This window comes from Pseudoliparis swirei, chromosome 5 (genome assembly GCF_029220125.1).
Source record: "Pseudoliparis swirei isolate HS2019 ecotype Mariana Trench chromosome 5, NWPU_hadal_v1, whole genome shotgun sequence".
NCBI classification, from domain to species: domain Eukaryota; kingdom Metazoa; phylum Chordata; class Actinopteri; order Perciformes; family Liparidae; genus Pseudoliparis; species Pseudoliparis swirei.
In genome coordinates, this window is record NC_079392.1 from 10,147,374 (window position 1) to 10,171,065 (window position 23,692).

The window sequence follows — 23,692 nt, forward strand, 5'->3', positions numbered from 1 at the left end:
TCTGTGACTGCATCTTCCTTTCGAAAACCCAAAAACCCTCCCTCTCATTCTTGATTGAAGGAACAATCAAGCTTCCTACCTATTGGTCATTTCTGTGTATCCGGCATCAGTTCGTCAGGTAGCATTGTATTGGTTTGAGGTCTTGGAACTGATCAACAACAAGTTGGTTTGGTTTTCCATCAGGCCACCTATTTGTTTGGACTGATGCTACAAAATATTATATTATGCCGAGCCTTCGGGAAAATTTAAAGGCCCTACATTTAATAGCTGCTCTTACCGTCTCATCCGCCACCATAGTGATCACGAGGTAAGGAGGTTGTCAAACCAGTTCCGAACCAGTTCAGCAACAATAACGGATGGATCACATTGCATGCTAATTAACCTGCATTGGCATAGCACGGCTGTGGAGACTCGTGTGTTGTACCTGTGTGTCCCTGGTGCTGGATCGCCTGCGTGTCCTGCTCTCCGTCCCGTGTGCCTGTCCAAGTTATGCCTGATGCTGCAGACTCAGTTTAGTCGACCGTCCGAACAATACGCATGGCCTGACTCTGGGCGAAAGAAAGGCACAAGAAAAAGAAAACATGCAGTTTGTGATTCTCAGAATACAACCTCAATACTGTGCAGTGTTTTTAAACCAAAATTCAAACATGTTATTCAGAAATTATGTATTTTTTCCTTGGAATTTCTGTTGAATAACTTTCCGTAGGCGGTGCTTTTATTCTTCTTTGCTTTCTGATCTTTCAAACAAACCGGACATAGAGAACCTATCCCTTCCAGGGAAGTTCTCCAGGAAATATTGAAGTCCAGATGGTTTCCACTCTTGTCAGATGCAGACTGGACGTCACTTGTTCAACAATAGGCACTTATAAATCATCTTTACGAGTCAGAGAAAAAACCAAACGTCACCTGATGACATTTACACAATGAAGTCCCGGGTAGAGGAGGTTGTCTCTTAGTGCACTCAGTGGAATATCACAATGTCATTTATAGTTATGACTGGATTCCTTCTTAGTCCTCAGGTGCAAAGATGCTTATCTCTAAATGTGCAGCTCTGAAAAGGCAGGTCAAGAGAAAATAACGTACGTGACTTCTGTCTGCTGTCAGCCCCCCCCCCCCTCTCCAAACACCACTCATCCTCAGCTGAATGAGCAGAGCAGATGTCGTCCGACCAAGGAAAGCCAGAACAAAACCAAGACCCTGCCAAAGGACACGCGATCCTTCCTTGTCCTGGTTAATCCCTGAGTAGGCGTCTGGAGGACAGTCCGTGATCCCAGGCCTCGTATCAGATGAGAAATATAATAACACCCACAGCTGGGTGTTACATTAAAAACATGACCTGGTTTTGACGTCGCGGGCCTCGGCTTCAATCCACAGACGTTTTCCTGGGGGGGGGGGGGGGGGTTCGCGAGTTCAGAAAAACTCCACACATATTCACTTTACTGTACCGCTGTGCGGTTTGGCTGCAGCCCTGTTGTGCTCAGGGTAATGTATTAGCATTTAATTTATACATCAACCATGCTGCTTCAGCGTCATCTAGTGCTGATGTTGTTCCCATAGTGACCAGCCTGAAGCTGCTTGCATCAGGAGAAAGCGGTTATGCCCCGATCGTAAAAGAAAACGCGCCCGATGGCTCCTGACCCTGGAAGCAGCAGCTGCTGCCAGCAGTGACCACGCTGCCCTTGTGGCCGTCACTTCACTGAATTTAGTCTCCGCCCTGAAAGCCACTGGCGGCATGAGGCCACTTCAACAGTGCCAGAGCATCTCATGGTTGGACGGGGGTCTCAGCCAAACCTCCAAAGCTACGTGTCATTTTATTGTGGAGACAGGAAGGGAAGACTCATCAGGACCGATTCCCCCTGATGGGACGCAGTGTTTAAATCAACAGATGAATTGAAATAATCATTACAGAGAGTCAATCATACACCTCGTCACAGATTTCAGGTCAAAAGCATGTTTAACTCCTAACGCGGGTCCCTCTGTTATCCGTCGTCACTCGTTTCCAAGTTTCAATTCAATTCAGTTTATTTGTAGAGCCCAATTTCACAAATTACAAATTTGTCTCGGAGTGCTTTACAATCTGTACACATAGACATCCCTGTCCCAAAACCTCGCATCGGATCAGGAAAAACTCCCAAATAACCCTTCAGGGGGGAAAAAAGGGAAGAAACCTGCAGGAGAGCAACAGAAGTTTCTGGCAACTATTTTTAATATCCTGAAACAGATGAGACACGTGGCTCTACCAGCACTGAGAAAATAAAAGATATACGACTGCCACTCGTCAGAATAACATGACACAAAACTGCACAATGGTTAGAGATGCCCACTTTTCTCTATCCTTCACTCTCTCCCGCCTTGTTTCCTCCTCCTCCTCCTCCTCCTCTGTGGACCTTCTCTCTGCGTCGCTTCAGCCCACGCTGGTCCTCGGCGTGACAGTAAACACATGTGTTTTCCTTCAAAGACGTTTCCACACGCAGTCACACAGGGGATGGCGACAGATGCTGGCGTGACTCCACACACCGAAGGCTCGAGCGCCTACGACGACTCGCCCGCTCGCTGACCGGGAAATACGCAAGCTAACGCAACGCTGTGAGCCGAGTCTCAGTCTGTCGGGATTTGATCGTAACCGGTATTTTTATTGCTTTTCATGATGTTTCTGTGATAACCTTTTTCTCCATTAGTGAAGGCGTGTAATATCTGGCCACAGGGACTACGGTTGAAATGTAGCCTGAGCTAAGACTGACACATTTACCCCTGGGTTGAGTGATGTGTACGGTCCATGTTCAAATAAATAAAGAAATGAAATGAAAATGTCTCTTTTAAAGAGGCTACGCTTCAGAGATCTGGAACTAGGCGACTTTACTGAAAACTACTGAGTTAATACACCACACAGAAGAAGTAGTAGCTTTTGATTTTAATTTTTAAAAATTGAACAGAAGTATGTATAGGTAGGGGGGTAACGGTAACATTTTATTATTATTTTTATGGCTCCAAATCATTTATGTAACTAGGTTCTTACTCTTAACTCTTATTCTTAAAATTGGACAGCAGTGATGTAAGCTCTGATTCTTCTGTTCCTGCTACTCTCTGCAAGCAGCGCTCTGTGGGCTCAAACCGCTTCAGAGACTTTCTGGATTCACAGCAATGTTTTACAGGAGTTAAGCCTCATTGTACCAACACCCTGCACATGCTGTTCCACCTCGAGAAAGAAAGACTTTGACCCGAAGAGCGGCCTTTAAACCCCAGAAGCGACGCTTTGGTGGAGTCAGTGGTAACATAAAGACTTCTCGCCGGGGATGAAATTTTTTCACACACTGAAATGTTTGCACTCCATTTCCACCGTGTGACCGTGAGATAAAAACACACTCTCTTATCTCAGGAGCAAAAGCAGAAAAAGCTGAACTTTGTCTAAACGTCACAAAACCTTCAAGGCCGCCGTGCTAATGGAATACTTTGGCGTGCTCCAGCGTGTGATCACCACAAAGTCAGAGAAAAGGACTTCTTCTGTGAATCCTTTCCAACAGCTGTACAATCCTACATCGTGATATCAGAAACTCTTCGACACAGAGGCGGTAGATCACCCACACGGCTACATATGGGTTGTTCTGGAAGATACCGAGAAAGGACTTCTTGGAATCGCTCAATGATTTAGAAATGCACCGTCAGAGTCTTCACTGATATTCATACCTTTGTTGAATTTTTTTTTTATCAGGGCGGTGGTCGTGTATCTGCTCAGACCTAATTCTCCGACGTACCTCCAAATGTTGGCAGCTGACGAGGCCGCTGAGAGATTTGTCACACCGATGCAAATCCTGTGCATCCCGCTCTGTTCTTAAGCTGGACATCCGTCACCATCCCTGTCGAGCGCTCTCGAAGGCAGCTCGCTACGTCTCCATCGCTCTGCCCAGCACTTAAGAAATCAGTAATGTACAGAGCCATTGCATACTGGAATGTGCTCCCCTCATATGTGACTAACAAGGAATGAATGTGATTTCAAAAGGAAACTTAAGGCAGCAATAATCAGAAAGGAAATTATAGTAGATTAGGTTTTTATTTTAGTTATTTAAGGTATTTGGGTATTATTATTTTACTTTTAATGTAAATGTTGTTTTTAAAGTCTACGTGTTTTTGTGATAGTTGATCATGCTATACTGCATTTTATGTATTTGTATTGTATTGTAATGTTTTTTTGCCTGGACCCCAGGAAGAATAGTCTCCACTACGGTGTAGACTAATGGGGATCCTTAATAAACTAAACTTCTCCTCTCCCTCAATTCGACTGAGTGAGCGTAGCCTCGCCGTGTCTCCGTCTCCCTTCTCTGCATATGCCGCTGCCAGTGAGCTGGATGCCTGCAGCAGGACGGTCTCTCTGAGCAGCCGTCGGATAGGGCCGAGTCAAAAGGCCGATGCATTATAATGCAATATGGGGGAAAGGATGGCAAGGGAGTCACTGCTGATTGAAGTCTGTTTTAACTCTCCTCTGTTGATGAGCTCAGTGATTCCCTTTTCTTCCCACAAGGACGCATTAACCACATCCTTGAAAAACATCTTCGCCCATCCCTCCGTGCACACACGGTATTCGCAATGTAGGATAGAGGAGATTGCCTCGGATGAATTCTCCTTCCTCTGATTAACTGGCTCACCTGGACTCCCCGATCACGGCTAAGTGCTCTCATCATCGGGGCACCGACTGGCCTGACGCTAATCAAACACACTGATTGCCTCGCGGAAATTAGCGGGACAGCCGGGAGCAATAACCCGGAGCGCGTCAGGAGCACTGCAGATGGACATTATCCGGCTAAAATAAAAAAAACTAATCAGGGAGCCGGTTTGAGTGCGAGAGCAACAAGGAAGTGGAGTGTGATGAAATGAAGTCATGATGCCTCAGTGACTCTGTAGGACCGTTAGCCCGCTTTCCAAAGCGAGGGCGCGTCAGACAGACACGCATTAGCCCACTGGATGGGTTCCAAATCTTTTGTTCTCCTTCAGATGGAAATGTGCCTGGAGCATTGAGTTTGAAAAACGGGCAAGTATTAAAAGTCGATCATAAAATTCTGGTTTACTTTGCTTTCTTTCGAAAATGGGACTTGTTAAATTTCTTCAATGGCTACTTTTAGCCGGTTTGTTCTACTTGCAGCATAAGCTGCGGGTCTCCTGACCATATGTTGGGATCGGATTCATACACATGTTAATAGCTGGTTTACACAGTTACCAGAGACTCAAGTCTGCAGTATAATTATACACACACTTTACTGCTAAACCACAGCATTACACAGAACCTGCTGAATAATAGCCCGATAAAACATCTATCCATCTTTCTTGTATTGCTCCTTTTCAAAATTTCCACGAGTGACATTTCAATTCAACGCATCCATCGCCAGGCTGAGCCTGTTCCTTTTCAAGTTGGCATGTTCTTCCTTGCATTTATTTCCAGCGGACTCGGTGACCCATAGGTGTGAATGTGGGTACGGAGGTGCTACCGTATGTCCGTTAACCCTGTGACCGGTCCAAACCGCCCACAAAAACGGAGGAAATGACTGTTGACGGTCGCCGCAGGAAGGGCTCGGGTGACGCTGTGTCCCAGCTCTGAGGCCGGATGAGGACGCGGCCCGCAAACGCCGTGTGCTGCAGCACGCCGGACGGGACCCGCCCCTCCCCCTCAGACGAGACGGCCACCAGACTAAACAAAAAACTGATGCGTCATCTCAACGAGGCATTTGCCTTCAAAAACAAGCCGTTGTAAATAGAGACGCGGCAGTGTGAAGACAGAGCTCGGGCTGGGCTCGCTTTGGGAACTAAACAAGATCCTGTTTCATTCAAATAATACACACCGACCAATTAAACCGGACACCATATAGACTTCCGTCTGTATTTCCATCTGAGCACTGGTGTGCAGCGCCTGGAGAGCAGCGCTGCGACGCAGCCACGCCACGGACCCAATGACTCATCCCACTGTGGGGGTGTTTTCTGCCTCTGCTGTCAAAGCGCTGCAGCCTTGAAGTGAAGAAGCACGCCGAGAGCTCGAGAGACGGAAAGTTCTAGACGGAGGGATCATTTCACTGATAAAACGCTATTAGATTTCATTCTGTCAACCAGGCTGAGTCGAGAGAGACACAAATCGCCGTATGGCATCTTATGTCTGCACTACTCGGTGTCGATGATGAAACGATTGATTCGGGAGCTTTATCAAGGCCAAAGCTTTATTAAACACTGACCATTTAAGATATAAATCCACCAGACTTCCTGGACTTAAAACAATTATTTTTGGAGGGCAGTACAACTTAAAAAATGTGTTGCAACATAGGATCGGTCTTTATTATTAATTATTTTATTATTTCAGTACCTGACGACCACTAGAGAGTCTCTTTAATTTATTACCTCTCATTTTCACCCCTTTAACCAGCCATGATGGGCTGTACTCAATCCAACCTGAGAGACTTGTGCTCTCTAGCGAGGGCTCTAGTTTATGTTGCAGCTCACTTTCTAACGTGATCGTCGGTGAGCAGAGTAAGTCATTCATAAGGCACTTCATCATTAGTTGGGCTTTCCAATCACCCCCGAAGGCAGCAGATTTGTGGACGTGTGGTCCGTGTCCGCGGCCATTAGCCGACACTGAATGACGGCATACGGCTGGAGAGGGAACTCAATTAAGACTCGACACAATCACAACCACAACTCTCCATCTCATCAACCAGCGGTGGACAACAGATGAATCGTTGGCCATCATAAACATCAGATGCATACCACTTGTTGTTTTTATGATTTGAATCATGTGGCCGTCGAGTGCATTTTCATGACGTCGCTTACTGGAAAAAGGGAATGGCCCATCAGCAGAATTATAACATTAACAACTAGAACGGGCACTCGGTAGAGGGCATACCTTCGCATATCACAAGATTGGGCATTGAATTATGAAAATGTTGGCATTGGTTGCATGCCAATTGGATATAAATTGACCGCGCTATGGTAAAAAGAAGATGTTGACCTTTTCATGACCTTAACCTTTGACCCGATCATTCCCAAAATCTAATCAAATGGTCCCCGGATAATAACCAATCATCCCACCAAATTGCATGCGATTCAAGAAGATGTTGACCTTTTTCATGACCTTGACCTTGACCTTTGACCCCGATCGATCCCAAAATCGAATCAAATGGTCCCCGGTTAATAACCAATCATCCCACCAAATTTCATGCGATTCGGTTTAATACTTTTTGACTTATGCGAATAACACGCACGCACGCACACAAATACACGGCGATCAAAACATTACCTCTGCATTTTCAATGCAAAGGTAATAAAAGAAGTTTAAGAGAAGGGACACGTGTCTCTCTTCATGCGTGGCTCGTTAATGTGCGACTGCCGCTTTGCTGATAAAGTGGGATAAAGATTGGGCAGAGGTTACAATGATAGGATGACATCATATCTGGATTGGCTCTACCACGCAAAGTACGGGGGAAGACTGCCCACGTTGCCCTCAGGGTGGCCACGACATGGTGAGGCTTCATCCTTTGGGGAGCATGTGCTCAGTCCCTCTGGATTTCTACATTTCTTGCCCACCAATGGAAACTCTTAACGGTGAAGAATCAACATATTCGTCAAATTGAAATATTGAAATTGAAAATGCACGGACCTAAACCTAACAGTTACCATGCATGGTAGCATAACTCATCCCAAGTCTGTCTAGAATACAATCGTTTGAGAGGGTTACACATGCACGCACGCACGCACGACTTTCTACATCATAATAGTTTATTTGAGAAATTTCAATCAGGATTTAGAAAACACCACAGCACCGAGACGGCACTGGTGAAAATTACAAATGACCTCTTAATGGCAGCAGATAAAGGACTCCTCTCTGTCCTGGTCTTGTTAGACCTTAGTGCTGCATTCGACACCATTGACCATGACATCCTGTTACAGAGACTGGAGCAGTCGATTGGCATTTCAGGCACGGCACTAATTTGGTTTAAATCCTATTTATCAGATCGATCTCAGTTTGTATTTGTAAACGATGACGCCTCGATAACCACCAACGTTAATCACGGAGTTCCACAAGGTTCTGTGCTTGGACCAATTTTATTTACCTTATACATGCTTCCTTTGGGCAATATTATCAGGAAACACTCCATAAACTTTCATTGTTATGCAGATGACACTCAACTATATTTATCGATAAAACCAGAGGAGAGCAACCAACTCTGTAAAATTCAAGCATGTCTTAAAGACATAAAAACATGGATGACCTGCAACTTCTTGATGTTAAACTCAGACAAAACCGAAGTAATTTTAATCGGCCCTGAGCACCTCAGAGATCAATTATCTGGTGATGTGGATTCTGTAGACGGCATTGCCCTGGCATCCAACACCACTGTAAAGAATCTTGGCGTTATCTTTGATCGGGACTTGTCCTTTAACTCCCACGTAAAGCAAATCTCAAGGACTGCATTCTTTCATCTACGTAATATTTCAAAAATCAGGCACATCTTGTCTCAAAAAGATGCAGAAAAATTGGTTCACGCGTTCGTTACTTCGAGACTGGATTAGATAGATAGATAGATAGATAGATATATACTTTATTAATCCCCAAGGGGAAATTTGTCGAGTCAGTAGCAGCAACACACAAGAATAAAAAAACAAAACACAAAATATAAGAAGGGTTAGGGTGATCTGGCAAGAGGTGAACTGTTGTAGAGCCTCATAGCCGTCGGCAGGAATGTTCTCCTGTATCTCTCCTTGTGGCAGCGGAGCGTGAGGAGACGTCTGGAGAAAGTACTCCTCTGTCCCTGTAGGAGGTGGTGGAGAGGGTGGTCCGGGTTGTCCAATATGGACACCAGTTTCTTCAACGACCTCCTCTCCACCACCTGTTCCAGGTGCTCCAGCTGGCAGCCGATGATGGAGCCAGCCTTCCTAACCAGTTTGTTAAGACGGCTGGTGTCACCGGCTCGATGCTGCTCCCCAGCAGACAATGGCAAAGTGCAGCACACTGGCGACAACCGACTGGTAGAATAACTCCAGCATCTTGCTGCACACGTTGAAGGATCAAGCTTTCTCAGGAAAAAGAGCGACTCATCCCCTTCTTGTACACAGCGTTGATGTTGGCCTTCCAGTTCAGTCGGCTGTCGATGGAGACGCCCAGGTACTTGTACTCCTCCACCATGTCCACGTCCACTCCCAGGACACTCAGAGGTGTAGGAGCTGTCGCCTTCCTCCTGAAGTCCACCACCATCTCTCTGGTCTTGGCCACGTTCAGCCGCAGGTGGTTCTCATCGCCCACTTTACAAAGTCGCTCACCACTGCCCTGTACTCCTCCTCCCGTCCATCCCTAATACACCCGACCACTGCAGAATCATCAGAGTACTTCTGCAGATGGCATGACTCCGTGTTGTACTGGAAGTCACTGGTGTACAGGGTGAAGAGGAAGGGAGACAGAACAGTTCCCTGTGGGGCTCCAACATCACTGACCACCGTTCCAGACAGCACACGGCCCATTCTGACAAACTGTGGTCTGCCTGTGAGGTAGTCAGTGATCCAGGAGATGGTGGACGCGTCCACACCGGCCACCCGCAGCTTACTGCAACTCCTTATTAGCAGGCTGCTCTAATAAATCTCTTAGGTCCCTCCAGTTGATCCAGAATGCTGCAGCTCGTGTTCTCACTAAAACTAAGAAAAGAGATCACATCACTCCTGCACTAGCTGCTCTGCACTGGCTCCCAGTAAAATCAAGAATCACTTTTAAAATTCTTCTCTTAACCTACAAAGCCTTGATTGGTGATGCTCCATCATATCTTAAGGAGCTTGTCGCACCATATTGCCCCACTAGAGAGCTACGCTCACTAAATGCGGGACTACTTGTAGTTCCTAGAGTCTTAAAAAGTAGAATGGGAGCCAGAGCCTTTAGTTATCAAGCTCCTTTATGGAACCAGCTTCCAATTTCAGTCCGGGAGGCAGACACAGTCACCTCGTTTAAGAGTAGACTTAAGACCTTCCTCTTTGACAGAGCTTATAGTTAGGGCTGAATCAGGTTCACCTGGTCCAGCCCCTTGATATGCTGCTATAGGCTTATAGCTGCGGGGGACGGGGGTTTAGGATGCACTGAGTACCTATCTCCTCTTTTTCTCTCCTTAAGGATGAATTTTCATCTCTCAATCACACGTTACTAACTCTGCTTTCTCCCCGGAAGTCCTTTTGACTTTTCGTCTCATGGGGTCATCGGACCCTATGAGACGGCATAGATCCTATCTGCCTGATGGATCGTCTGGGTCGTGGAATTCCTGCTCATGACTACGCCACTGTCCTGTTGAGACTCCGCCCACTCCTCCTCCCCACCGCCATCTGCCTGATGGATCGTGGAGGTCTCCATCGTGGAATATGCCTACTATGAACTATTCATACACTCTGTCATATTCATTGAATGTATTTTAACTCTAAATCTGTCCTTCTGTACACATGACATCTATTGCATCTGTCCATCCTAGGAGAGGGATCCTCCTCTGTTGCTCTCCTCCAGGTTTCTTCCCTTTTTTTCCCCCTGAAGGGTTATTTGGGAGTTTTTCCTGGTCCGATGTGAGGTTTTGGGGCAGGGATGTCTATGTACAGATTGTAAAGCACTCCGAGACAAATTTGTAATTTGTGAAATTGGGCTATACAAATAAACTGAATTGAATTGAATTCTCACACACACATTCACACACAATTGAGGCAATATTGAGTATTCACTCCCTGGCCTCTGCTCCATCACTCACACATCAATTCTACATAATAGAGGCCAGGTCATTCATTAGCCTCCTTTAAACTGCCACGAGGAGGAAGGAGTGAGAGTGCATGAGTCAGACCGACACACACACACACACACACACACACACACACACACACACACACACACACACACACACACACACACACACACACACACACACACACACACACACACACACACACACACACACACACACACACACACAGTCTCCGTGTTGCACCCGATTGGCCACTAAAGTCCTTTTATGCCGCTGTAATCTAAAGCGCAGCCATTCTTTCCCCTCTGGTGGTTCAGAAGAAGTCCTCCTAATCTCCTACTTCATTTCACACTTCCGCGCACAGGAAACCACACACACTGCTTCATATGATATTTGTATTGCACTTCGATACGTATGTGCCCATTCCTTGTGCCCGAGAGCGTTTCATTCTTTTTGTCTCGTTTAGTCTTCTCCCCTTCTCCTCGTGAGGTCTCTTTCTCTGCACGTTGCCGTTGGACAGTTTGGTATCTCCCGCCATGGAGGTGGAGTTCTAGTCGGATGAGCCGACCGGACTACTCGATCTTTTTAATGGCCTGTTGTGCATTTAGGTTGTAGAAAGTCATCTTTACAAATATGTTATTTCATATAACGGGTCGGCAAAAACAAAGACGAAAAGAAGAAAACAAATTGCTGCACAATGGTGGAACCGGACTGACCACTGATAAAAGAAACAGTCTGTAATATGCTGGAATGCACAGTGTCGCTTTAGCAAAGCTCTTTTTTATTCTCCACAATAGTAACAAAAGGTTAGTCGAGGGTTAGCACTATTGAATATGAATATCAGCTGACGTATCACAGGGCTGACAAATCCCAGTTTAAACCTCCTAAATCTAACCACTGACTAGACTGCAGAGTTACCCAAAGAGAAACAACTTCCCAAAACATTAAGAGCCCAATTGCACCGTTGTGCTTCAGTAATGATCGAGGAACACTTACACTTTTCTGGACAGGAAAACCAATTGCTGTTTGGGGGGAGGGGGGGTTCCCAACAGTATTCTGTACACTATGTTAGCAAAATAGCCATTACTGAAGGGGAGAGAAAGACATTTAAGTTTTTTTTGTTTTTCTGCTTTTTCTCTGTGGTCTGAAAATAAGAACGCCCAATAAACCAGAGATAAAGAAAGATACTCTTCTGTTCACACATGGAAGCCATTCATAGTGTGATCTGTTGGCCACAGACACATCCAGTGCCTTGCTCAAGGACCACCCAATCACCATAGGCTCAGGCCACATCCCATCACTGACTTGATGACTCCGGGTGAGCCGTTGGACTCCATCCAGAGGTCCTTCATGGCTGCAGAGGGGAGAGCTTCTTACCTTCTTCTTGGACTTGAAGACGTTGCAGCGGAAGACGTTGCTCTGTCCGTCTCTGGCGATGTAGCTGAATATCTTCAGATCCTGCGAGTCGTGAGACACATAGAATATTCTGAAAGATAGAAAGAAATAAGTCAGAAAAAAGTGAATATGATGCAAAACAAAATCTGAGCCTGGCAGCAGTTCTAAATGTGTCGTAAGATGCAGAACAGGCACTCAGCCCGTTTCTGTGGGGTTTTCAAAGTGACAAAAATAAACACTGTTTTAAATGTTTATTTAATTCGAAGGCATGCGGCCAAACTCCGCCTCAAAATGGAGGGTAAAAAAAGGTTGTGATTAGGTCACAGGGGGGAAACTGGTATTAACAAATAAATAAACAAGCTTCAGGGCTTCCTCTATTATTTCTAATGGACTTCGAAGCAGAAGGTTCAGTGGCACACATTGAAAGTAAACTTCAAAATTCAAAGAACAAAAAACTAAAATATCTCAAGTGACAACAGTGAGAGAGAGGAGGTAATACGAGCACAACACAAATATCCTGTGTGAGAGTGGAACTGAGTTTTGGTGATGGTGGTGGTGGGGGGGGGGGACTCAGCCAAGGGACACACGGGAATATAGGGCGAGCCAAAGGACGCCCAACACAGATAAAACGGGTTTAGTTGCACGGGAGAGAACATCGTGGGATCTAATTTATGATGAGAAAAGAACACTTCTGGAGACATAAAGCACCGCGGACGGCAACGCGGTGACGCTCAGTGGAAACGAAACGGACGCTTCAACAAGTCATGGTGGGGGTTTGTTTTATTGAGCAAAAAAACACATTACAGAGGAAATAGAACCTTCATCAATAATCTGTAGAGCACAGCTCGGAGCTATTGACTACAATACTTGGCCCTATATAATCACGTTATATTTATGAATCCAGACTTGCAGACTAAATCACAGTGGGAAGCATTTATCTATTTATTCCTGTATTTATTTCAGCATTTATTTATTCCTGTATTTATTCATGCATTTATTTATTTATACTTAATTCATTTTCTGTCCTACATACAAAAAAGGCTGCTGCCCATTTGAAAACAGTCTCATGCCGGTTCATGAGCTGCAGGTGTTCCAGGTAAACATGAAATATCAACTATAGCTGATGGATGAAAACAGAAGCCTCGGGCCAAACAGCTTCATAATTGGGCAATCAGTGCCATATCGAGGGGCCTGGAGGTGTATTCGGGGAAATTTATCACAGTGAAACATTGGACGACCAAGAGGGAGAGAGAGAGAGCAAAGTCATCCGCCAAAATGTGTCGCCGGACTGATTTTTCCACGCTTGTTAGTTTTGTATGAACATGAAGTCTCATCCGAACAACTCAGTGACATTTCTGGAGTATTTTGTTTTGGCCTTTTCCGTGTTAGCCAGACCGGCGGAGCACTAGATGTCTATAGATGGTGTCTTTGTCAACTCTGCTTAGCAGACTGACAAAATACCAGACGCAGCTATCTGCAAACTCTCTCACACTCACACATATATCTGGTTTAATTTCCCAGAGATGCTTCAGTGATTGCGTTAGCTGTGGCTCGTCTTACTCACAATCACTTGAAATATTCCCAACGTGTTCAAAAAAGCCAGCGATCAGTTTCAGAAAAACAAGTTATGAATGTGAGATTCCCACAGAGCAGGCACATATTTCAAACAGTGTTATGACCACGGTGACGAGGTGGCAGGGTTTTAATACGATCGAAAGACTTTAGAAAGCAAAGACGTAAGAGTTTAACCCTTTACTGCACACAGCTGTGGGTGTGACGTTACGTCACGCCTGATAGGCCCAATGATCAGGGCCCTGACTGGGAGGCTCCACCCACTCGTTTAGGAGAGCATGGGGATCAGGTGTGCGAAGAGACGCACCTGATCGTGATCTCCTCGTCAGGGAGAGAAAAAAAGGGCAAGGAGGGAAGAAACAAGACGGGAGGAGAAGAGTGACGTCTCCTCTGCCTGAAGAAGGTTAAGGCGGTAAGTCGGCTAGCGGCCGAGATGGATTCTGTAAGGAATAGAGAGAGCGCGAGACTGAACTACGCGTTCAGTTCTTTTTTGTTTATTTAATTAAAAACTCTTAAACTCTCCCGACCTGCCTGTGTTTGCTGCCCTTAATCAAGCTGTGTCATCTGATGGCCGCACCCTTCCAGCTGCACTTTGCAGATACCTTTGAGTTGTCCCCCCCCCCCCTACAACGCCCAGTCGCTGTGATAAAAATCAGTGCCCCGACAGACTTCGTTCTTTAAAAACCCAAGCGGGGAGGAAAATGGTCTCGTCTTGTTCTGCCATTCGTTGCCTGCAGAGAACCGAATCGCATTCCAAGCATGTCGACAATGCTACCAACAAAAAAAAAAGAAACATTCCATGCTGCCAGACAAGTGAAGCTCAGCCAGGAGTGAGTGAAAGTGAGCTTAGCTGACAAATCCCCCGAGCGGCGCGGAGATGGCGGCTCAGATACATCTGTCAACCGGCTCGGAGGGGCGGATCTGCCAAACATCCAGGGGAAGACGCGTCGGATGGTTCACAGAGACGTTTACAAGGCCAAATGAACCAGTCTAGAAATACTGCCACCGGAAACTCTCCTTATCTTCACTTTCAAAAGGGGTTTAAAAGGTGGAACGCTCAACGGTCCCACGTGAACGACTGTCACTTTGTCACGGAGTGAATTGAACCGGTCGCCGTGCAACTTAGCGGAGAGGTGGAAGCGACGCAGTCGCGCTCCTCGTTTCATCTGCTGGCAGAAAGGAAGTCGTCAGCAGCAGCGACACGGCGGGGAATCAGATCCCAGCACAGACGTTGGGGACGAGCGATAAGAGCGAAGGCGGATCAGTGCCGGTGGAAGTCAAACACGAGACGGAACTTTTCTGCAGAATTAAATGCACTCCGAGAGCCCCGGTGACCAATATTAATCTTTTTTTTTTCTTTTTCATTTCAGATAATCAAGATAATCTGAGATGTTTTGGAGGACAAATCGATGAATGAAATGAAGATAAGGATTCAATTAAAATCCACACAAAATCTAACTGAATGATTTTGTGTCTGGGCCTCAGGATCAAAGTGGGCCTCTCTTGACGGATTAACGGTTGAGGAAAAAAAGAGGCACAGACAGTTCCTCTACCGGCGGTTCCCTCAAGAGACCAATATGTTCGGCCAGACGGCAGAAAGATGGCGACTTCAATTCACTTTGATCATTTCATCTCACAAGATGGATTTGACGGTCAGGGTCCATCAGGGTCCAACTGTCAGAATGGCGGAACGTCCTCTCTTGGTTTTTTATTTATTCAAATATACTTTCAATCCGATCCGTTAAAGAACAAAGTAATCTGACAGAGCCTTACGAAGAAGAAGCCATTCTGCCACATGGAGCGAGAAAAGAAAGAGATACAGAAAAAAAGACTGGAGGGTTTTAGTGAGGAGGAGGTGACAGAAAGAACAATGAAAGCCCAGAGGTGGGAGAGAAGAGAGACGGACAGTGGAGGTAAGAGAGAGAGTGAATGATCCCCGAGTGAATATCTAGACGGGGAGAGAGAAAAGAAAAGTGAGAGACAGCCTGAGCAAAGCGTGTGATGAGGTTCACGAGGAGTTTGACACACACACACCTTGTTGGTAGTCTACCGTGCGGGGGGGGGGTGGGCTGTGATGTTCCAGTTATGGAGTGGGCTTGATTAAAGAGGCCCCTGTCATTTTTCCTCTGATCAATCGCTGCCTGTGAAACTGCTATAAATCAAAAGGCTAAGAGCACGCTGCATGGACACACACACACTTACAGAGAATCAATACAATAACGCACCTGTGCCAGATCAGGCTGTGCTACAGGTGTGTGTGTGTGTGTGTGTGTGTGACCAACAAAGAGCAAACCCATCTGTATTAATATTAATATCAATATATCTCCCAGCATTTACCCTCCTGGTTCTTGGCTACCTAGAGAAGCTCCAGCGACAGCGAAACATGCGTGGAATACATAAAGTGCGTCGCCCTGGAAACACTGATCTGTGGATTAATATCTTAAACATCTTGACGAGTCCTAAAATGCACCTTTCTGTAGTCAGTGAATTATTAATAAATCCTCTCCTCTCTCTCCTGATTACAGTTTGAATGCGTGTTAGCCGTTTGACAGCGAGAGCCCGGCGGCCCGTCAGCGGGACGTCCACGTCTGCGTCGCGATTACCGAAATGAACGCTTCGCTTCTGACAGTTGCGTTAGACAACGTTTCCATTTGCCGTTGCTCCTCGGTTAAATGCGTCTTGGCTCAGAACTTCAGCGTGAGACCCAGAAGGGCATTTAAAGAGGTTTCTCCGCATATTGGATTTATTTTTGATCCCACGCAGACCGTTAATCTTTTCCAGAACAATCAGGAATGCTGTTGTGTCAGCTCAACCTCCAACAAAACTCTGGAATTACATGAAGACGACTTCATCATCGAGCAGACATTTCCTCCTGCACTCGTTAGTCTAGTCGAGGAGGGAAGTTAGCGGCTCAGTTTCATTTCTATTCATGCTTATTTACAAAAAGGTAAAAACAAAAAACTCACACACACACACACGGCATCTTGCAGGGTGACTGAATAAATGGAATGTGTGATGTTTTTATCAACACACCAGGCGGAGGAAGAAACTACAGTGAAGAAACGGTTTTAGGCGGAGAATGAAAATCTAAACTTTGCCGGGGATGAAAAAAGGACCAAGTGAGTTAATAAATAGGAGATTACAGACAGAGGGAGAGGTGGAGGAAATGCTCCAATTCTGACGTTTCAAAGGACTTGAATCTCATGTGGTCTCCTCGCTGCCGACAAAAAAATTCAAATATCTTTTATCCTAAGCAACCGAATGAAAGAGGAGGAGACACGACGGGATCATACATTTCGTGAGTCAGACCGAATTGGGGGAATCTTTCTGGAAAGTCCCCGTCAGCTTTTTCGCGGCACGCATGTGAAAAGTCTCGACGGTAATGACGTCACACTGCTGCTGAGCGACGTTTTCTCATTAACGTGTTCCTCTTATCCTCCCGTCTTCACCGCACCTCCTTCACCAACTATCAACACTCCTCCACGTCCATTCGCTCTCCTCCCTCTTCCCGTAGTGCATTCTACTCTTCCTGCTCTCCCGCTTTTTATAAAAATCCGTATTTTTCTCAGGGGATGCGAGTGGCCACTTTGATTATTTAGGACACGGCGGTCATTCATTCAATCGTTTGAGATCTAAAGGTAGAGTGCGTGGTACCACGGAGAGCTCCAGAACAGCTGAAAATGGACCTCGTTGTGATGTTTGAGGAAGACCATTCAACCTCTGCTTTTCAGCCAACACACATGAAATACATTAAGGGCTCAGAACAATGGAGAGACAACTGAGCCGACGGCTCGGTGCTGAGGAGGACTGGGCGACTGGACCGGGAGCTCCACAACAGATACTAATCGGGTTGGACAACAGCATATTTAAGTGTTGACGTTTTACCACTGGGCGCAGTTATAATAAACTTTTTATATCCGCACTGTCATTTAGGGGAACATCTGCCTTCCGATTATGTTCCACATTCTTCAAACCTTCCGACTTGTGTACGCGACTTGTTTTTTCCGCCCGCGGCCAGCAGTGAAGCTGATGGAGGTCGATATGAGCAACATTCCCGAGCAGACAGCTAAAGGCACTATTACTTTCAATACAGGAAAAATACTCATGTTGATGAAGCACAAATAAAGAATAAGTGAATCGTGCAGCCGGCGAAGGGGGAACGTCTGGTGTCTGGGAACTTCAAAGCTGTGAGAAAAGAAAACTTAAAAAGGGAAAGTTCTCCGTGACCAACTCCTTTTCATGGTGTTTTTCATTGGGAAGAATTTAAAACAGTCGAGTATGAATTAAAAGCAACTGTATATTTAAGATGGAGAACACTAAGTGTGTGTGTGTGTGTGTGTGTGTGTATTTATAGTGATTTTGAGTGGGCAGAGGGAAAGGAAATGAGAACTGAATCGTCTATTAACTTCTACAGCAGCGGCTGCAGCCTGAGAGGGCCGATCAGCGTGGGAGGAAGACGTTAATGCAAACACACAAACTGAAGCACAGACTTTATGTTCTCAGAAAGTCCAATCTCTCTAAGTGTTAGCAACAGAAATAACACAGCGCTCTAGCCTCGGAGTCCTTAATCCTGAGGACAGAGGTGATCAATACGCTGAATGACGACCGGGGCTGCTGCTTGTGGAGAGAAGCTTATAAACTATATTCCCAGAGAAAGAGACTTTTTCTTTTCTTTTTTTAAACATTTGAAAACAAATTGTCTGTCTTTTTTATCAGCGACCCATTTGTGGAAGTCATGTTTGATTAGCTCCGCTCGACATCTCGTTATTAACGAGCCATCTGCAGACTTCAGAGAGACACCTCGGAAAAAATGAAACGGGTTTGTGGAGGTGTCAAGAAACAGCTGTCCGAGAGGAGATGACTAATAGAGGTTCCGTCTCGCTACTTGGATCCGAAGGAGGCCAAAGGGAATTAACAGGTGCCGCTGAAGCAGGTGCCATCGGCTTCCTCGCGGGCATAAATTGTAAAAAGTTAATTTCGAGGTTTCACTGTGTCGGGCAAAGCAGGAGTTGCTGGAATAATACCCAGGACCCAGAAAGCAGCCGCAGAGGCACGACCTGGTGCTGTGCAGATGTTTTATTATTTTAGGTTTTACCTTCCCCTTTATGAATCACACTGGGAGGAGGAGGAGGAGGAGTCTGGCAGAGAAGCTAAGGGTGACACCGCAGTGTGGTGAGACTTTAAACGTTTGACTCTGACTCGTGTTGTTTTCCCGTCAGTATTTTTGGGCGGAGCCCAGCACTGTGATAACCCCGAGAGCAACGGGGGTCCCTCTGATCTGGCAGCGGGGGACAGAGACCTGACCTGGCCCCGCAAAACTATTTTTCCTGGACATCACAGTGACCGTTAAGAGCCTGCGACTGTTTTTTTTCCTGATACGAATCCAGTCAGAGGATCCAGATGACACAAAGACCCCACGGTAAAAGTTAGGGTCTTTCCTAACCAAAAGCCGTGGGTTGATAGATCCATCCGTGAAGCTGTGCTGCCCGTACGCATTGCCCTCTCGGTCTTGTATCCGCCCGCATCATGGACATGGACGAGGCAGCGGTCTATGGACTGAGGAGGGGGAAGGGCGCCAAAAGGAGGTACCGGACAGAAGTGAAATCCAGATGGAGCACAGCGACACCAGCGGCGCTGGCTACGGGCTAGCTATCACACTAGAGCAGACCCAGAACCAGGCGCAGCCATGGTGCCTGCCGGACGACCTGAACTCACGACCTGAACTCATTTTTGACACGGTTTGAGGCTAGCACAACAACAACAAGCACTGCGAACACAACAACACCACTCTACCGCTGGGGATGAACACACCTGGATGGGATGAACACACACACTCTCTGTGGAGGAGCACAGTGTGAGAGGGCTCTGTTGGGGTGAACACAGAGGGTGCTGGCAGGTCTGTGGGCTATCTGTGTGCTAACGGCTCTGCCAGCTACCAGCAGTGTCCACCACCTCCCTCAACCTCTCCCTGGTCCCCTGCTGAGTCCGTGGATCCACTATTGTGGAGATCCACTATTGTCCCTGTGTGCCCAAATGCCAGCCTCACCTGTACCGTCATGAACCGCTCCGGCCCTCACAATCGAGGACTAGATAAATTCTGACCTTCCTCCATGGACCTTCTCCCTTCCCCCCATGGAACCAGCTGCAGTTTGCCTGTGCTTATCGCCCAATCACACACATGACTCTCTCACTAGGTACACTCACCACACTCTCATCTGGACTGTCAGAGATTATAGTTCAGCTTTCTGATTCTTGATTATAGTTCAGCTTTCTGTAAGCAGTCCCCTCCTGACTGGCTGGCAAGCTGATGGCTCTGGGACTGAACACCCCCCTGTGTGCTTGGATGGACTGTCAGGTGGGCCCCAGCCACAGGTGGCAGGTGGTCAGGACCTCACAGGCCTCCCCACTGAACCCAGGATCCCCCCCCTCACCCTGATCAAGCCCCCCCCTGTACACATGACTACACATCCAGTCGCTCAGGTTCAACACCACAACCATCATCAACCATCACGACACAGCGGTGGTGGGCCCTGATCTCCGACAGAAGCGAAGGCTGGTGAAGGAGGAGCTGATGATCTGGTCACCATGGACAACAACACATCATGAAATGTCACCAAAAGGGAGGCCAGGACAACTAGGGGAGGGGATAACAACAACGGACTGGACAACAACAGAGGGGACGACTTACCACTGTGGAGAAGGGGGGTACCTGGATAACTTGAGCGAGGACACTCTCACACAGAGGAGCAAATAGCAGAAAGGCTGAACAAGGAAAGAGAAGCAGGCATACCAGCTCAGGCAGCTGAGGAAAACTGGGAAGGGCAGTTCCAGAGGAGTCCTTCCAGCTTCACTAAGAAATGAGAGGAGCGCTGAACCAGAGGAGGCAGCCAGGTGTGCGCTGCCTGCTGGCGCAGCAGGAGAGAAGGTGACAGCCTGGTTTCTGAGACTGGGCTGTTGCAGGGAGAGTGCAGATGCAGCGGCACCAGGAGGAGAGGTACACCCCCCAGGAGACGGCAGCAGAGAGAGAGATCGGGGATCTGACCAACAGGAGCATGTCAGAACTGCACTGGTCAGGCAGGCGCCTCGCAGACAGAGCCCGATCGAGGCAGGAAGAACACTCACAGGCATGAGAACTTTCCTCAGGCCTCAAGGACCCCCTTCCAGACACACACACACCAGGACCCCACACAGACCCACACAACTGCACACACACACACACACCACACACACACACACACTACACACAAAATTTGTGTTGTTTGTATTTGTTGCTTGCTGTACATTTGTGTTCATTGTTGCCCTCTCATTCCTGCACACCTGTGTGTGTATTGATTGACATCTTGAATCTTGAATCTTGAATCTTTGTTATCTGGATTTCAGTTGGAACAAAATGTCAAATCCTGAGGAGCTAAAAAATACATTTGAATGGTTGAGTATTTAACGATCATTTACAGCTAATTGGGATGAGGCTGTGTGCTTTTACTAAAGACTGTCGTAGCTAGCGGTCAGCAGGAGCGCTGGGTCAAACCAGTGCGCAGGAGTTGTTGGGGCGGTCCAGGAGATCTTGCAAAAAGAAGATGAATTAAAAGTGTCGACGGTCTCACTTGACCGATGCTGCTGCTTCTTAGGTTTTAAGAGATCAACTTGTCTGAGATTCCTTCCGCTACCACAACACAAAGCAGGAGAATGTAATTGTGTCTGTGGTGAACAAAGCATGTTGGGAAAAAAAATCACCAAGTTACTCGAAATATGTTTTCTCACGGTAGAAATAGTCCCTCTGAAAAGACGAACCAGGATATGCTGTCGAGCTTCTTTTTGTACTTCCATTACTTTGAAGCGGTGTTCCTTTGTAATGCGAGTTTAAAAAAAAAAACTTTCAAGGTCACTATATTCCGGGAGAGTATACCTGTGCTGAGGGAAATTGTTCTCTCAATTTCCTTTTACCTTCTAGGAGTTCTTCCCCTTTGAGGAAGGGAGCCCACGATCACATGTCTCTGTGTGGGTGGGTGTGTGTGTGCGTGTGTGGTTGTGTGTGTGGGGGGAGTACGTCGCATATCAAAGCGTGCTGTCCATATCACATGATCGGGGTGTTTCTGCGGCACACAAACACGAGATTGGCTTTAATTGGGGAGGGCGGGAGCTGCTCAGTGGAGAGGGTAAGAGTGAGGATTGTGTGTGTGTGTGTGTATGTGGGGGGGGGGGGGGGGAAACAAGCTGCTAATATAGACTGTTCAGCAGAAGCTGGAGAGGAACACCTTCTCAGAGGATAACAGCAATAAACACAAACGCACACGAAAACGCACACACACACACACACACCTCTTTGGATGGCAATGTTCTCGTCAGCTATAGGTCGTCAGGAACTGAAATAATTCATATCTCACGATATTATTGTCATTTTAGGATCATTCATTGCCAAAGACGTGATGCTAATATATTAGAGTCATAATCTAAGCACTGAACTTGATTAAAGAAATGAATCAGAATTGGATCTTGAAAAAAGGAACAAAATGTCCAAAATAAATGGAACGTTAACAGCAATATCTAGGTCAGCCAACATTATTGAGGCCACGTGCATATATCATGGCCCGATAAGTCAATAAGGTGAATATGATGACTGTCTTGTTTATTTGCTACGCCATGCGTCAATGTAGTGATGATTGCCAACACATCTGTTAACTCAGATATGATATCTGCAATAAACTAATACCGGCGTATCTAAAATAACAGCCGTCTGATTCGTCACGACAAGGTTGCCACGTATTTGTCAAACATTCAGTCTCCCTTTTAAAAGTTTGAATAACTATATGATTCATATGTATTACCATTCACATACAATATTGAATGTGTCTGTTGTTATATAGCTGTCAAAGCCAGACAGAAAAACGTCACATCCACAGCACATTTTATTGTAAATGTAATAATTCCTCCCTTTGAGATGAGAAAATGCATAACCGGTTTTACTGCCAAATGTCTAATTATAATAAACATTAAAAAGGCAAGTTTTAATAAGCACCCGTAACGCAAGAACCTGCTGTGACCTGATGAACAACGGTATTTAGGTTTACACATTTACTCCCAGGAGACCTAAAAAGAATAGTCAGTGGATGAAGCTCGTTGCTGAAGAATTTAAGAATATAATATATAATATAACTCAAATCACAAACTACCAACAATTGGTTGCATCAGTTTGGAGCAATGCATCATCACGAGAAAGTTGTATTCTGGACCTCTAACCTTCTGCATCTGCCATCTGTTTATCTTGGGACTATGTGAGTTCTGAAATACCAAAAGGGGGAGGAATTTTAAAAAAACATTTGCAGATTCACTCAGCAGGTGGCTGGTTTATGTGTTAATGTAGACTCAAAAAATAAACCATGAGGACCCCCAACCTTAACATTTAGTGAACCTGTGTGGGGATCTGGAGGTTCTTCTCTTACCATAAAAACATCATTCTTGGTGCTTCCAGGTGGTTTTCATCTGCACATATGCGCAGGAAAATTGATTTTGAGACATACATAATGCAGATTGAACACGCATTGAATAGCTCGTGAAGTGTATTATGTAGGATGACGTCATTTAGTGTCGTTTCACCCCTTCAAGGTCTTTTCGCTCTCAGCCCTGCGGCTGCAGCTCTGAGTTGGTCGGCGGCCTCGAGTCACAATAGACAAATAAAGATTGTGTGTGTGTGTGTGTGTGTTTTTGTTTTCAAATTGGATACAAGTCTTGTGTGTATGTGGATGCTGTTTGCCTCGAATTGTGTGAGCCGGGCTATACGAGTTCGAGCTGCCAGTTTGATGGGAGTGGGCGGCGATGTGTTCTTGATCCAGGGGCTTGTGGTCCACTACTGACCGAGTTGGTCTGCTGCGTTTGCCCCGAGGCGGCGGTTCTCTGGCAGTTGGAATGTAAAATATACACACACACACACACACACACACACTTCCTGTGTGTGTTAGGAGACAGAGAAGAGATATCTACACTTGTGTGTATTA

At 46.2% G+C, this 23,692-nt stretch overlaps 1 protein-coding gene across 1 annotated transcript in view; it reads right to left on the reverse strand.

The window, feature by feature from the left end:
- Nucleotides 1–23,692, reverse strand: part of LOC130194177 (carboxyl-terminal PDZ ligand of neuronal nitric oxide synthase protein-like) — a 124,997-nt gene that overhangs the window by 51,719 nt on the left and 49,586 nt on the right. The window contains exons 5-6 of the mRNA XM_056415070.1: nucleotides 12,111–12,219; nucleotides 522–548 (exon numbers count right to left, since the gene is read on the reverse strand). Of these exons, the coding sequence (XP_056271045.1) occupies nucleotides 522–548; nucleotides 12,111–12,219 (136 nt within the window). The remainder of the gene's footprint in view (nucleotides 1–521; nucleotides 549–12,110; nucleotides 12,220–23,692) is intronic.